This window comes from Desmodus rotundus, chromosome 5 (assembly GCF_022682495.2).
Source record: "Desmodus rotundus isolate HL8 chromosome 5, HLdesRot8A.1, whole genome shotgun sequence".
NCBI lineage: Eukaryota > Metazoa > Chordata > Mammalia > Chiroptera > Phyllostomidae > Desmodus > Desmodus rotundus.
Window position 1 is genome coordinate 45,418,637 of NC_071391.1, and position 17,501 is coordinate 45,436,137.

Sequence of the window (17,501 nt, forward strand, 5' to 3'; positions counted from 1 at the left end):
GATCACTGGTTCAATTCCCAGTCAGGGCACATGCCTGGGTTGCAGGCCAGGTCCCCAATGGGGAGCATGTGAGAAGCAACCACACACTGATGTTTCTCTCCCTCTCTTTCTCCCTTCCTTCCCCTCCCCCTCTAAAAACAAACAATGGGAAGGACACCTGGGGAGCAAGCCATCCCAGCATCCCAGCCCCAGGCCAGACCAAAGGTTCCAGCACTGGAAAAATAAAGCCTTGTAACTCCTGGCTGTAAAAACCAGTGGGGGTTGGGGCGGCAGAATAAACTACCAGTCTCTCAGGAGAGTCCATTTAAAGGACCCGCACAGTCCTATAATTACATAAACCCAGCCATGCTAGGATTCAGCACCAGGGGAAGCTAGGAGGGTGTCAGTCACATATAGGAAGTAGGGGAGTTACTGGAAACTGGGCGAAAGCCAAGCACGCAGCATTGTTCCATCTCAGTCCCCTCCCACACACACAGAGCTACAACATGGTGAAGTGGTTTGCCCCACCCTGGCAAATACCTAAGGGTCTGTCCCTTACAACGTAACAGGTGCACCAAGGCAGAGTCAAAGTAGCTCTACCCTATACACAGAGACAAACATAGGGAGGCTACCAAATTGAGGAAACAAAGAAATATGGCCCAAATGAAAGAACATATCAAAACTCCAGAAAAAGAACCAAGCAAAACAGAGATAGTTAACCTGTCAGATGCAGAGTTCAAAAAACTGATGATAAGGATGTTTAGAGATCTCACTGAGTATGGCAAATGCATAAGGGAAGAAATGAAGGCTACGCTAAGTGAAATAAAGAAAAATCCACAGGGAACCAACAGTGAAGGGAAGGAAGGCAGGGTTCAAATCAATGATTTGGAACATAAGGAAGAAATAAACAGTCAATCAGTACAGAATTAAGAAACAAGAATTCAAAAAATGAGGAGAGAATAAGAAGATTCTATGACATCCTCAAACATGCCAACATCCAAATCAGAGGGATGTCAGCAGAAGAGGAAGAGCAAGAAATTGAATACTTATTTGAAAAAACAATGAAAAAAAGCACCCCTAGTCTGGTGAAGGAAATAAGACATTCAAGTCCAGGTAGCACAGAGAGCCCAAACAAGTTGGACCCAAAGAGGGCACCACCAACACACATCATAATTAAAATGCCAATGGTTAAAATTAAAGAGAGAATCTTAAAAGCAGCAAGAGAAAAGGAGACAGTTACCTACAAAGGAGTTCCCATAAGACTATAAGCTGATTTCTCAAGAGAAACTTTGCACGCAAGATGTATTCAAAGTGATGAAAAGCAAGGACCTATACCCAAGACTACTCTACCCAGCAAAACTATCACTTAGAATGGAGGGCATATAAAGTGCTTCCCAGACAAGGTAAAGCTAAAGGAGTTTATCATCACCAAGCCCTTATTATATGAAATGTTAAAGGGACCTACTTAAGTAAAAGATCAAAACTATTAACAGTAAAATGGCAACAAACTCATAACTACCTACAACTAGATCTAAAAAAACAAAAACAAACTAAACTAGAACAGGAACAGGATCACAGAAATGGAGATCACATGGAGGGTTATCAGGAGGGAGGGGAAAGGGGGAGAATGGGGGAAAAGGTGCAGGGAATAAGAAGCATAACTGATAGGTAGAGACAGGGGGTGTTAAGAACAGTATAGGAAATAGACAAGTTAAAGAACTTATATGCACGACCCATGGACAAGAACTAAGGTGGTGGGGGGGCAGCGGATTGCTGGAACGAAGGGGGATATCAGATAGACAGGGCAAAGGGGAAAAAGATTGGGATAATTGTAATAGCATAATCAATAAAATCTATTTTTTTAAAAAAGGATGACTACCCTCCAGTATTTGGGAAAGAGGAAATGGATCTCTAAACATCGTCTTTGCCACTGCTCCTCCAGGTGGCATTTCCCTCCTGGCCACTTTATTCTGTCATGGACCACATCTCACACCACTTGTTCTCCACTTCTCAATTCTATTCTCCTCTATTAAAGTCTTCAACAGGCTTCCATTATAAGCACTTTTACCCCCTCCCCACAAGGATTGACTGACCCTTGTCCAATTACAACAGTCCACTTTCCAAAGTCTGTTTTTCTAAGGTAATGCTCCAGAGATTTCCAGGAACACATTCTAGGGTAGGTTTGGCATCCCAAATCCACTTCCTTTTGAGGTGTCCCTGTGAATTTCCAGGTGCCATTTTATTCTTCTGAATATTCAGAGGGTGGCTATAGTAACACCCATATAAATATTGATTTTCAGAGACAGTACATCTAAACCTATGCGAAGTAAGAACATGTCCTAGTTGCTCCACAATCCACAAGGCTTCACTAATCTTCAATGTAGTTAGCAATAGTAGTTAAGTGATCAACTGCCTGGTTAACCTGAAAGGTTTTCTGGGACACCAGACATTCAGTGCTAACACCAAGAAAGCCTTGGGCAAATCAGAACAAGTTCATCATCCTAAAGTTGTTAACAGCATGCACTCTGGAGTCAGAATGGCTGGCTTCAAATCTAGCTCTGCCATTTATTAGCTGTTATGACCCTGGACTTCAGGATGACTTACTTTACCTCTCTGTGCCTCACTTTCTCATTGGTAAAATTAAGATTTTAAGAAGTTAGTACATTTAGCCCTGACTGGTGTGGCTCAGTGATTGGAGCATCATTAATTCCCAGAGCACCAGGAATTAAACCTGTGACCATAAACCGAAAGGTCACATTCCTGTGTTGTACATCCAATCCCCAGTTGGGGAACGCACAAGAGACAACCGATTGATGTTTCTCTCTCACATCAACATTTCTCTCCCTCTGTCTTCCTTCCTCCTTGCCCCTCTCTCTAAAGTCAATAAGCATGTTCTTCGAAGAGGATTTAAAAAAAAGTTAATACACTTAGAACACTGTCTGACATGTGGAAATATCCGATAGGTTTTAGCTACTTTAATCAGTGTTAGTTCTTATCATCACACTCACCACTACCAAATCCTGCTCCCTAAGAATTTGGATAAGGTTAGGCTTATTACAGAATCACATATCTTTTAATATCTGCTCTTAATTATATAAAAACCTGGCCAAAGCTTTGAAATTACTGCTTTCAGAGCCCAACTAGAAGTTTATCCTCCTCACATCTTCCTATTCTCCACTTGCCCACTAAAAAACCAACAAGCAATGCTCAAGCATGTCCTGTATGCCTATGTTAACTATGCGCTTGAAACACCAATGAACACACCAGAAGTATGCTATTATACCTGCTGTCCTGGAACTCACATTCTGAAAGGAAAGCAAGGTCATCATCTGTGACACTGAGGACAAAGCCAGGCAGGAGTCCCCACAGACAGTCTATAGAGGCTGAGGAAGGGACAAGTCTCTGTGGCCTGTTGTTTGTGAAAGACGAGAGGGATTCCCCTGTAACTTTCCTTTGTCCTCCCCATGGTGCACTATAGGTCCTTAAGCAATTTAGAGGCAGAAGTCCTTCTTCTTCAGGGAACCTCAGTCTTTTTTCTCTTAAGAACTTCAACTGATTGGATGAGGCCACCCACATTATGGAAAATAATCTGATTTATTCAGTCTATTGATTTAAGTGTTAATTTTATATAAAAATACTTTCATAGCATTATTTAGACTAGTATTTGAACAAATAGCCTAGCCAGTTGACACATGAAATAACCATCACAGATATTAAGGCTCAGAGCAAGCCTAGCCAGGTGTGGAAGGAGTGCCCTAGCACAAAGCCAATCTGCAAAGACTGAGAAAGCTCCTAAAACTCAATAAAATCTGTAAAAACATTAATGATGAATAAACAGAAACTATCTCTGGGGAAGCTCAGTCATCAGACTTCCTAGACAAAGACATTAAAACGACTGTCTTAAATATGCTTAAGTAACAAAAGGAAAACATGAAAACATAAGTAGAGAAAATCAGGAAAACAACATATTGACAAAATCAGATCAACATAGAAATAGAATTATTAAGAGGAACCAAATTCTAGAACAGGAAGAAACAATAACTGAAATGAAAAAATCACAAAAGGGCTCAACAGCAGATTTAGCAGGAAGAATCAGTGAACTTGAAGATAGCACAACTAAAATTAGTGAGTCTGAGGAGTGGAAAAAGAATGAAAAAAAGTGAACAGAGACTAAGATACTTGTGGGACACAAGCAACAGACCAACGGATGCAGTATGGGAGCCCCAGAAGTAAAAGAGGAAGGGACAAAAAAGATTACCAGAAGAAATAATGGCTGGAAACTCCCAAATTTAATGAAAGATGTGAATCGACCAATCTAATCAGTTCAACAAAATACCAGTAGGATACACTCAGAGACCCATACCAAGACACATTATAACCAAACTGTCAAAAGCCATTAAGATGGTTGTCATCAAAAATACAATAAAGTAACAAGTATTGGCAAAGATATGTAATAACTGGAACATCCATGTACTGCTGGTGGAAATTTAAAATGGCGCAACTGCTGTAGAAAATAGCTTGGCATTCCTCAAAAGTTAAACAGAGATTACCATATATTCCAGTAGTTTTTCTCAGTATATAACCAACAGAATTAAAATCAGGAATTCAAACATATTTCTGCATCAATGTTCAGAGCATTATTCACAATAGCCAAAAAGTAGAAATAACCCAAATGTCCATTAACAGATAAATGGATGAGCAAAATGTGGTATATACATATAATCAAATGTTATCCAGCCTTTAAAAGGAAATCTTACATGCTACATGGATAAACCTTGAATGCTAAGTGAAATAAGTCAAACTGAAAAGAACACATATTATATGACTCTATATATATGAGGTAGCCAGAACAGATTGAGAGACAGAAAACAAAATAGAGACTATGAGGGACTAAGAAGGGAATGGGAGTTATCTTTTATATAGTTTCTGTTTAGAATTGACAAAAAAGTTCTAGAAATAGGTGATGGTTATAATTGTATAGGTATTTAATGCCATGAAACTGTTTGCTTTAAAATGGGTAAAATGGGAACTTCTGGGCAATATGGTGGCATAGGTGTAATCACAGTACTCACCTCCTCATCAAAATTATAACTAAACTACAGAACCATCTTTCAGAACCACCTGAAATCTAGCTGAATGGAAGTCCTACAAGTATGGAATTCAAGAAGCCACATCAAGACTGGTAGAAGGGTGGAGACATGGAATGGGCTGGTCCTACACCTGTGTGGTAAATAAAAATTGGAAGAGCTCGGCAGCAGAGGTCTCCCGAGTGAGGGGTCCCAGCTCTGCACCAGGATCCCCACCCCAGGGTTCCAATGCCAGAAAGAGAAGGTCACATAAATTGTAGCTGTAAAACCAAGAAGGGATTGAGGCCCAGGGAGACAGAAGGCTTCTGGACTCCCAGGTAGTTCCTTTTATAGGGCCTGCTCACAGACTTACTTGAACTTACTCCCTCTGAGCTCAACCGCTAGAACAGCAGCTTGAAAGGCACCAAAGACAAACAGAGAGAAAATGAATCATCCAGCATAAGGGCCAGAGCTAGGGGTGGAGCAACTTTCTCTGACAGAAGTGCTGGCAGAGTCCATTGCTTTTTTTGATGAGCCCTCCCTGCAGAGCTGGCAGGCGAGTGCCATATCTGAGACTCCAACCTGGCTCACAGTGTGCCCCACCCTGATTCCCTCAGGTCCCACTGCACCCAACTTTCAGGCCCACCACAGCTGTTTACAGTGGCTTTTTCCATATTAATGCCCTGTTTTGGCTCATACTTCAGATTTTCCTAAAATCTCAAACAAGCAGCATCTGGCCTCAGTGTGCCCCTCGCTAAGTGGCCCCAGGCCTGGCACTAGCAGCAGCCAGCCTTGATTCACAGCATGTCCTTCCCTGGGTACCTCCAAGCCCAATACAAGTAGCAGCCATAGGCAGGTCTCTTTGTAGCTCATGCCAGGTGGCCCCATGCAGAACACTGGTGGCAGCTGACCATGGCTGGCACCTCCTGGAGTCCCCAGAAGCCAGAACACAGAATGGACAGCTACAGACCACTTCCAAGCATCACCACCCAAACACCTCCACAATACTAGAGCCCTGCTGAGTTCTGCTCTGTGTAGTGGGCCCCTGCACAGCTGATCCTCCACAATGGTTGGAGGACCGTGGTCGCAGCCAGTCCTTGCAGCTGATCAGCCTGGGAGTAAATCATTTCCACTGGCATTCAAGTGACAATCAAGGCTCAACTACAAGAGAGTGTACACAGTCCACACAAGGAACACACCTCTAGTGGCCAGTTTGGGTGATTAGGGAGACTATGCCACTGGACCCTACAGAATACCTAATACATTTGGCCACTTTGCCAAGCTTGGAGACATAGCATATCTACCTAAAACACAGAAACAAACATTTGGATGCTGCCAAAATGTGGAGGCAAATAAACAGGTCCCAAATGAAAGAACAGAACAAAAGTACAGAAAAAGAACTAAACAAAATGAACACAAGCAAGCTACTAGATGCAGAGTTCAAAATACTGGTTATAAGGATGTTCAATGAACTCAGGGGAAGAGTATTTGAACTTAGAACCTCAACAGCATAAATAAGGACATAGAAACAATTAAAAAGAAGTAGTCAGAAATAAAGGGTATACTAACTGAAATGAATAATAATTTACAGGGAATCAACAACAGTATACTCGATGAAGCCGAGAATCCAATCAGTGATTTGGAATATAAGGAAGCAAAAAACACCCAATCTGAACAGAAAAAAAAGAATTTAAAAAAAAAATGAAGATAATGTAAGGAGCATTTGGGACTTTAAGCATACCAACACTTGCATCTTGGGGGGTGTCAATAGGAAAAATGAGAGAGCAAGAAACTGAAGGCCTATTTGAGAAAATAGTGACAGAAAACTTCACTATTTAACTTGGTAAAGGAAATAGATACACAAGTCCTGGAAACACAGAGTCACAAATATGATGAACCCAAAGAGGTTCACACCAAGACCAAGTGCATAATTAAAGACAAAGAGAGAATCTTAAAAGCAGCAAGAGAAAAGCAGTTAGTTACCTACAAGGGAGTTACCATAAGACTGTCAGCTGACTTTTCAACAGAAACTTTGTAGGCCAGAAGAGATTGGCAAGAAATATTTAAAGTGATGAAAAGCAAGGACCTACAACCAATATTCCTCTACCCAACAAAGCTATCATTTAGAATCAAAGGACAGATAAAGAGATTCTCAGACAAGAAAAAGTTAAAGGAGTTCATCAAAACCAAACCAGTATTAAAGATAACAAATATGAACAATAAAACGGCAATAAACATGTATCTATCAACAACTGAATCTAAAAAACAAAATAAACAAACAAGCAGAACAGAAACAGACTAAAAGATACAGAAAACATTTTGATGGTTGCCAAATGAGAGGGGTTTGGGGGATAGGTGAAAAAGGTAATGGGATGAAGTTGTTATGGAAGAGTCATGGAGATGTGAAGTACAGCACAGGGAATATAGTCAGTAATATTCTAATAACTATTTATGGTGTCAGATGGGTGCGAAATTTATCAGGATGATCACTTAGTAAGTTATGTAATGTCTAATCACTGGGGTATACAACAAATATAATAACTAATATAATAATGTATGTCAATTGTAATTAAATAATAAAAATGATTTAAAAAAGGAAAAAAAGAAACAGTCCCAGAACAAGGTGATATGAAAGAATAATGTGACAGATTGCATAGCAATCCGGAAACATGTTACTATCCCAACAATACAACCAAACAAACTCTAGATGTTATTCTAAAAAAATAAAATTTAAAAAAAACGTAAGTATTAAAATCAGAAATCTATACAGTGTCTAAGTAATTTGTCTTAAAATATCCTCCTTGAACTCTCAACGAACAGAAAAATGTTTTCAAATTTGACCTTTGTATTAAAATAAATGACAAAATTAGTCTCACACAATCAGTTGCAAATGTTTATTTCAGAATGACCTTTATCCAGATAAAGGTTCTGTCAGCACTTCTCACGGGTTATCACACAATTTTGCTTCTATGGATCTATCAGTCAATGCAGCAAAACCAAGTGTCTTTACCAAAACTGAAGTCACCAGAGAATGGGGTACCAGATAAGTAATGAAACCCTACCCAATCACTCCATATTTGTCAGATGACTTCTTTTGCATTCCTAAAGCTTCTACTTGGATTCCTAATATATCGATAAAAAAAAATCCTACATAGAAACAATACTTTAAATCAATTAATTGACCCATTTCCTGTAACAAGGTCCATCAAAGCCTTACCACTTCAAGCAAATCTACTACACCTATCTATGCTGAAGTAGTAGAGTGGCTACTGAAGAAGTGCTGGTCCCTAGGTTTTCCTCAGGATCCACACATCAGACACTCATCTCTGTTCTCCAAAGAACACACCATGGCTGCTGTGTTCCTCTCCTTCTCTTCTTCCTCTTTTGATGCCTTTTCCTTATCTTTCAGCTTCTCTTTATTTAGAGTGAATTGGATCGGATTAGCTGCTGGTCTTGTCCTTAAATAATACATCCCAGTCTTCAAACCCTACATGGGAAGTAAATACAAATTTTGGAGAAACTGTGAGAACACTAGATATTCAAGGCCAATGTTTAAAATACATTTCCATAAACCAGGTCAAATTATTTTCTGAACTTGATATTCTATCTCCCCTAGGAAGCCCTCTCAAAAATGCTTAAAGAGAGTCAGATGGTAGGTATACTCTGTTCTTTTTACTCCTAAACAAACTTATTATTTCTGGAAATGTCAAATGTTTTTCTTCTCTAGTCTTTTTAAAAATTTTTTTGTCTAAAAAAAAAGTTTGCCTAAGACAACATGTCTACTTTAGATTACAACTATTTAGAGAGCTAGATTCTGTAAGAACAGATTATAACTACTTCAAGGATAAAGATCATCATCTTTTATTCCCTGGTACTGGCACATAGCATATGTTCAAGAAACATTTGTCAAGTGTTAAAAAAAGATAAATTTTTTATTCTAAAGACCTAGCACAGTGCCAGGGAGTAAGAATAAAATCCAGAATCACGGGACTTTACAATGGCAATGACTAGCTATGTAATTGGCTTTTACACTGTAGATGAAGTGGGGAAACAACAGTTGCTTGAAGTTTGTTGACATGTGTAAAGTTCTTTTATGAATGGTAGCAATGCACAAAATGCCCTACAGCAAAGACACAGAAGTTAATAATAGTGGTAGAACAGAAAGATATTCAGAAACAATACAAAGGAACAACCAATACAACTTGGTCAGAGACTACATAGAGAGTAAAGGGAGGATCGTACGTCACTCCAAGGTTTCAAACATAGGAATGGAATAACTGTAAAGAAACAAAAATATCCAAAGAAAGAGACTGATCTAGCATAAAAACTATGGGCTGTTTTTAACATTTTAGAACTAGAGGGAAAGAACTTCTAGGTGGCAATATTTAATAGCTAGAATACAAAACTTTTTACAATTCTAAAATATCGCAAATCGGCAGTAAGTCCTCCTTGATCTGCTCCACCAACCTGCTTCCAGCCATAGAAGTGCATACTAGTGAGTTTGCCGTAGTTAGGCTCAGCAATATGGATGTTCAAAGACTGGCTTTGATCAATGAAAGCACCTCTATCAGCCGCCATCTTGAGAACGGTTTTCTGAGAGATTTCCCACACAGTCTTATAAAGTTGCTTCAGGTCATCAGGAATTTCTGGTATGGTCTGAAGAAGGGAAACCAAATGTTTATTGTACTCCAGTTGATGAAAGCAGTATGATTAACAGAATAATGACTCAAGGATCTGGCCTTCTACTTCTGTCAGATCTGACCCTACCATTCAGTATGATTTTTATTCCGTTTCCTAAGACTGCTCACCTCTGGCTTAGAAAATCCAACAAAATCCCATCTAGCCAACATTCCAGTCTGGTAGTAGTGATTTAAAATCCATCTTTAAATTAGTTTATGGCCTAAACATTCATTGTGATAGAGGCACTTAATAAAGGCTGCTGAAGAGCAATAAATTACCCTTAAGCTTTGAAGAAAACACAAATTATCAGGGCTATTCCAAGGACATGACCCAGGGAAGCAATGAAACAAAACCCTTTAAATAGGTCAGGACTCCACAAACTCCATTTGGAGTCAACAGAAATAAGTGTTTCTTAGGTCCAGGTTTAATTTGCATCAAAACATACAGACTGACTAATGCTATTATTACTATCCAAAAAATTGAAATGTTACAGGAATTTTCATCTGTATTGCCAATCAGACCAATGTTTAGCCAGAAACCTGTATCTACAAATAAATGTTTCTTGGTCCTTCAGTTGCAAATATTTTATTGTTAAACATTATTTGTGGCTCTGTCTTTTGGACTCTCAGTCCTCTAACTCTACCATACTTTTAAGTTAATTTTGACTCTAAGTTCAGATTTTATGTCAGTGATCCCCAAATTTTGATGCATGTTGGAATTACCCAGGGATGATGCCTTGTCCCCATTCCCAGACATTATTTAATTGGCAAGAGGTGCAACCTAAGCTTCAGAATTTTAAAAGCTCCCCAGTTGATTCTAATGTGCAGAGAAGTTGTGAGCCACTGCTTTGTATCACTGCACAAGCAAAAGGGTAAGACCAGGTATAGCTATGTGAAGATGGATATGATCCTAGCACAGCAAGCAGAGGTGAACAGAGCTACATAAGCTTATATGACCATAAGCCTATAACCACAGTGAACAGACATTCGTTCCCTTCACTGACTGGGATAAGTGAGAAGGTACCAGTGTTCAACTTAGCTCACTTTTTTTTTTTTTTCATTCTGTACCTGAATAGAGCCATTGCATGCAATAATCTGATTTTTCATCTCTTCATTCCACAAGCCCCGCTCAGTAAGATCTTTCAGTAAGTGAGGATTTACAATCTGAATGGAAAAGCAGAAAAGATGTGAAGGAATAAATAATGATGACAGGGCCTAAAGAGAATTATGAGCCTAAAACTTAAAGTAAATAAAATCATTGAAGAATTACTTAACATTAGCTTGATAATTTCTAATTTTCATAAATTAGAGTCCCATTCCATTACATGAAAGTTATATTCCTTTAAAATCTTGATATTTTTTATTCAGGCAAATGTAATTCAGTATTTGTAAAAGTAAAAAGAACTAACACTACCCTGGCTCGTGTGGCTCAGTGGATTAAGGGCTGGCCTGCAAACCAAAGGGTCGCTGGTTCGATTCCTAGTCAGGGCACGTGCCTGAGTTGCAGGCCAGGTCCCCAGTAGGGGCTGTGCAAGAGACAACCACACATTGATGTTTCTCTCCCCCTCTTCCTCCCTCCTTTCCCCCCTCTGGAAATAAATACTGGGGGGGGGGGGGGGGACAAAAAAACTACCATTGCCTAAACTGGGCAAATCTATATATGGTTTGATTCTTTTTTCCCTAAGAATAGAATAAATACTTTTAAAAAACAGAAACTCTGTGTATTCACCCCAAACCTTACAGAAATTTATTTCAACATTATCAGCAAATTCAAATAAAATCTTTTAAATTAGTGGTTCTCGATCCTAGCTGTACATCTGAACTACCTGGGAACTTTAAAAAAAAAAAAAACAAAACACTGGTCTCACCCACCAAAAATTCTAATTTGTAACCAAGGCTAAGAGTCACTGCCTTAAATAACACCACTACATATATCTTAAATATCACTTAAACATCTCATGTTATAGTACACATCACTACGATTACCTAATAGTTAAATAATCACGTAAACTCTAATATCAAGTTACTTTCATACTCAACCCTCAATCATTCATTTTTTGACAGATATTTATTAAATGTCTAGTATGTGTTAAAATAACTTAGAACAGTATTAAGGATGAAGATGACCCATTTTATCAAAGCTTTGCCCCGTTACTAAGAAAAAGGGGCATACTAAATACAAGTTAGCATTTACTCCCAACATCAGGCTTTTAGAAGATTTTCCTATAGGTCTGGTTGTGACCTTCTCACCTGAAATTCTCCTGACAAGACTCTGCGAGTGTAGATGTTGCTGGTATAAGGTTCAATGGATTCATTATTTCCCAGAATCTGAGCAGTAGAAGCAGTAGGCATCGGGGCAATAAGTAAACTGTTTCTTATGCCATACCTAAAGAAAAGGAGATTATTAGGAGCTGGTCCTAAAGCTATACTCTGCAGGAAGGCAGTTACTTTAAGTCATTGTAGTTAATGTACCTACTATAACGTAATACATACATGAGACTCACATAGGGATTTTTAAATGTAACCCCTACAGGTATGCAACTCCACAGTATGGGTGGTATAGCTCACCCCTTTCCTAAATGCCTCATAAGCAGAACTGGCACAATTCTATTGCTGGCAATCTTTATTATGCTATGCCGTAGGCCACTTGCACTGTGGCACTTAGAATCAAAGTCCTTAATATACTATCTTGTCCAAGGAAACATTCAAATGGCTGTTAGAGTGTCCCCACCTGTACCTAGGTGCAACACTCATTCGACACTCTCTCTCTTCTAAGCGCCTATGTGATCACTGTGCTAGGCCCTTTCAGGAAACATAATGATGTAAAAAGTGGTCAGAATCAGACACCTATCACCACAAGTCTCCATTATCCTGAATAGGACAATGAATAGTGAAAATTATGATCCAAGTATATTCCTGACTTCCTCTTCAAGTACAAGTTCCTAGAAGCATGTTAGTATCTTTTGACTCAGTGCCAAACAGAGAGCATAAGGAAGAATATAGTATCTGAACCCTGAGAAAACTTCAACCTGCCCTCAACTCATCCTTCAAAGTTCAGCCTAAGAGATACCTACTCTAGAACATCTTTGCTGACTGGGCAGACAACACTTAAGTGTCAAATACAAATATTTGTCTACTAACATATTCCATGACCTGTACCTCTATATATCCTTAAACAATTTGTGTTACATGTTTTAAGTTTCTCAAATCCAAAGGGGTTGTCTTTCCTACATTACATACATCTGGATTCATACAGTGCTTAGTACAGCACCTCACATTCTAATGGAATCTGTACAACTCGGTTCTCACCATCTCTCTAATTGTGAAACATCAATCAAAACACCAACTATCTCAGACAGGAAAATGTTTGAAAAGCCATATATACGATATAGCCGAACTATTAAAAACATTAGGCAGAACTGCAGGTACTAAGAGGGAAGACCTCTAAAATAAATCAGAAAATATCAAGACTGGTCACATTCATGTAACAAAAACGTATGTGTGCATCTACAAATGCGGTGGAAGAAACCTAGAAAAACACATACCATTAACAATGGTTATCTCTAGAAAAATGAGTAAGTTGGTTTTTTGTTTGTTTAATGGTACAAATGGTTGGCTTAAGAGGTATAAAGAAGGACTTATACCTATTTCTGTATTTGAACTTTATTAACAATGAATATGCAGTCATGTATTAACAATGAACTTTAAAAGTTGTATGTAAAAATATATAAACTATAGTATTCTGAGGGAAAAAATACAATAAAATAGAGTACAGGTCCATTTTTGTAAAGGTTGTATCTGCATATAAATACACACATGCACACATGCTCAGAAGTCTGAAGGATTACTGACGAAAAAAATGCAAACAGGTTTCTGGGGGAAGGTAGTACTGGCATAACTTTCATTTTTTTCCCTTTCCACACTTAGGTTTTTCTAAATTTTTGAACATGATTGAGTAATAAAAAAAAGTTTTTAAGGCAAATTGATATTTTTTAAAGGGCATTTTAAAGTCACTGCTACTTTCTTCAAATTAAAACTTTGCAAGTATATTAACCCAGATGACAGACTCATAACAACAGAACATGGTAACAACTTTTTTCATTATTCACTCAGCAAAACATTCTGCCTGCCCTCAAATCTCTTCTGTTTACTAGTTTGAAGGACCTATAAAGACTCAATTTTTGCATTTTTCTTTCACACACAGAGAAATCCATTACCCTCCAAAAGCTCTTCAAAAGATCTCCTATTCCTATGACAATCAACTCAACAAGTCATTTATGTGCCCAATGTAGTTAAGCAGTAAGTAAAAGTGAAACATATTTTAAAAGCAAGCACTCAGAAATATAAAGATTTAATGAGAAAAAGAATTACCTAACCTAGGTAGTTAAGCCTCTAAAACACAGGTGGCAAACACAAGGCCTGCAGGCGAATCAACCCTCCACCTTGTTTTATCCAGCCCAGCACCCTGTTTCTACCTGGCAGCAGCGCCAAGCTCTCGCTTAACTGTTAAGGAGTAGTTACATTTACACAGTCCTAAAATTACACTCGACCCTTTGAAGGCAACCACGAGGCTGATGTGGCCCCCAGTGAAAATGAGCTTGCCACCCCTGCTCTAAAACAAGATCGACTGACAACACCTACCGTGTATTGAAATGCTTTCTAGTGTCAAGCCATTTTCAGGTTACTATACATGAATTATATTATGAAGTATTTAAAAAATAGTCCTGCAGACAGGTCATTTTAGGCCCACATAAAAAAGAAAAAACTTAGTTTCAGCAGTTAAAATGAAAACCTGAATTATTCTTACTTCAAAGCCACTTTACATGTTTTACTTACTTCGCAATCTTCTCCTTGAGAAGTTTCCAGTCCCATAGGTCTGTGGGAGTAACATTCCACATATCGTACTGAAGGATCTAAGGAATAAACAAGTCATTATAAACTAATGATAAATCAATCTATGACAATTTAAAACTATGGCAAAAACCAAACGAAGACTAACTGGACATTGCGCGCCCCCTCAACCCCTGCCCCACAAATTCCAAAATTCTGTCTTCTAGTAGAACTGTGTCAAGAATACAAAGTCCAGAGATTTCTTCCTAGACAGTGTCCATGAAGTCATATTGATCAGAAGCAGGATTAAGAAAACTGGTTGAAGCTTACCTCTTCCCCATGACCCGGCCGAGCCCCCTCAGAAGACCTATATATTTACAAACCAGGAAATCCTAACATTCATGAAGGTGTGTTACTGAGATGCATTCTCTTTTTCTACAGTAAAAGCTATGCTTTAACCTCATCTCTCTTAATTGCCATGATCTGGCCCTTTATTTCCTCAGCTAACAAATACCCATTTCTATATAATACATTAGATTTCCTAAATATCAGGAAGGTGAGAACTAAAAGTAACACCTCATTTTACATGGAATAGAATCATACAACTGATAATAAAGGCAGTGTGGAGAGCAGAATTCTACGACAGCTCCAAAATTCTCACCCCCTGAAACACAGGCTGTGTATAATCTATTCTTCTGTGTGCACTGGACCTGGAAATACGATGATGCCACTCACATAATTAAGGGTGCAAATCAGTCAATTTTGAGTTTAAAAAACAGAGATTATACTGGGTGGACCTGACATATCAAATGAAAACCCTCAAAAGAATGCTTAAACTAAGCCCTTCTTGAAATGAAGGACTCTCTCTCCAACTGGCTTTGAAGAAGATGCCATTGAGTTCTAGAACTGCAAGGAAATGAATTCTGCCCATAACCAAGTGAGCTTGGGGTAACACCTGACCCTCAAATAGCATTAGAGCCTCTACTGACACCCTGACTGTACCCTTGTGAGACCCAGAAAAGACAACCCAACTAAGCCAAGCCTACACTCCTGACCCAGGAAAACCGAGATAATCGATGTATGCTGTTGTCTTTAAATTTCATTTCTTTAAGTGTATTTTTTAATTAAAGTTGACACAGAATATTACTTTAGTTTCAGGTGTACAACATAGCGACCAAACATTTATATAACTCATTCATTGCCCCAATAAGTATGTCGGATTCATTTAATACCCACCTGACACCATCTATAGTTATTACATTATTATTGACTATATTCCCTATGCTGTACTTTATATCCTGGTGACTATTTTATAACTTCTTACCTGCTTCACCTTTTCAACAATCCCCCAACTCCCCTCCCATCTAGTGTTCTGTTCTGGTCCTCTGCCCATTTTTTAATCAATATATTCTTTGTATATTTTAGTTTTCTTCATTTGTTCATTTGTTTTCAGATTCTATATGTAAGTGAAATCACATGGTATTTTTTCCTTATTTCACTTGGCATAATATTCTCTAGGTCCATCCATGTTTTCACAAATGGTAAAATTTTATTCTTATTCATAGCCACGTAACATTCCATTGCATATATGTACCACATCTTTATCCATTCATCTATTGACGCTGAGGTTCTTTCCATATTTTTACTATTGTAAATAACACTGCAATGAACATAGGGGTATATACATCTTTTGAAATTAGTGTTTTGGATTTCTTCAGATAAATACCCAGAAGTGGAATTGCTGGGTCATAAGTTCTATTTTTAATTTTTTGAGGAAACTGCATACTGTTTTCCATAGTGGCTGCACCAAATTACAATCCCAAAAGTGCACAAGGGCTCCCTTTTCTCCATATCCTCGCCAATACTAATTGATGATAACCATTCTGACTGGTGGTATGAAGTGATCTCATTGTGGTTTTGATTTGCTTTCCCCTGATGATTAGTGATGTTGAGCATCTTTTCATATGACTGTTGGCCATCATTGTTCTCTTGGGAGAAATTTTAAAAAACAGACATTCAGGTCTTCTGCCCATTTTTTAATCATAGTTTGGTGTTTTTGGTATTAAGTTGTATAAGCTCCTTATATATTTTAAATATTAACCCCCTTACCAGATGTTTCATTGGCAAATATCTTCTGCCATTCAGTAGGTTGTCTTTTTGTTTTGTTGATGGTTTTCTTTGCTGTGTAAAAACTTTTTAGTCTTAATGTAGTCCCCCTTGTTCATTCTTGATTGTTTCCCTTGCCTGGGAAGACGAATCCAAAAAAATTTTGCAAAGAGCAATATCAGAGTTTACTGCCTGAGTTTTCTTCTGTAAGTTTTATGGTTTCAGTTATTACATTTAAGTCTTTAATCCATTTTGATTCAATTTCATTAATAGTTATCAGTCTGTTCAGATTTTGTTTCTTCTTGATTCGGCCTTGGAAGATTGTATGGCTCCAGAAATATATGCATTTCTTGCAGGTTGTTCAACAATATAATTGCTCATGGTATTTCTTTACAATCCTTTGCATTTCTGTGGTGTCAGTTCCCACTTCCCTTTCATTTCTGATTTTATGTATTTCAGTCCTCTCTCCTTTTTTCTTTATGAGTTTCGTTAAATGTTACCAATTTCACTTATCTTTCAACAAACAAGCTCTTGGTTTCATTGATCTTTTGTATTGTTTTTTAGGGTCTATTTATTTCTGTTCTGATGTCTATTATTTCCTTCCTTCTACTCATTTTGGGATTTGTTTGACCTTTTTATAGTTACTTTAGGTGTAAGGTTATATTATTTACTTCAGATTTTTCTTGTTTCTTGAGGTAGGCCTGTATTGCTATAAACTTCCCTCTTAGAACTGCTTGGGCTGTATCCCATAAATTTGGGGTTGTTGTACTTTCATCTTCATTTATCATATGATATCTTTTGATTTCTTCCTTGATCTTATTGTTAACCCATTCATTGTTTA

At 38.1% G+C, this 17,501-nt stretch overlaps 1 protein-coding gene across 2 annotated transcripts in view; it reads right to left on the reverse strand.

Moving 5' to 3' along the window:
• Nucleotides 1-7,922: 7,922 nt before the first annotated feature.
• Nucleotides 7,923-17,501, reverse strand: part of RRM1 (ribonucleotide reductase catalytic subunit M1) — a 43,522-nt gene continuing 33,943 nt past the window's right edge. For both annotated transcript variants that reach the window (XM_024572686.4, XM_045181984.3), the window contains 5 exons: nt 14,561-14,637; nt 11,975-12,110; nt 10,793-10,888; nt 9,513-9,701; nt 7,923-8,532 (listed from right to left, as the gene is read on the reverse strand). In XM_024572686.4, the coding sequence (XP_024428454.1) occupies nt 8,344-8,532; nt 9,513-9,701; nt 10,793-10,888; nt 11,975-12,110; nt 14,561-14,637 (687 nt within the window). In that variant the 3' untranslated portion in view covers nt 7,923-8,343. The remainder of the gene's footprint in view (nt 8,533-9,512; nt 9,702-10,792; nt 10,889-11,974; nt 12,111-14,560; nt 14,638-17,501) is intronic.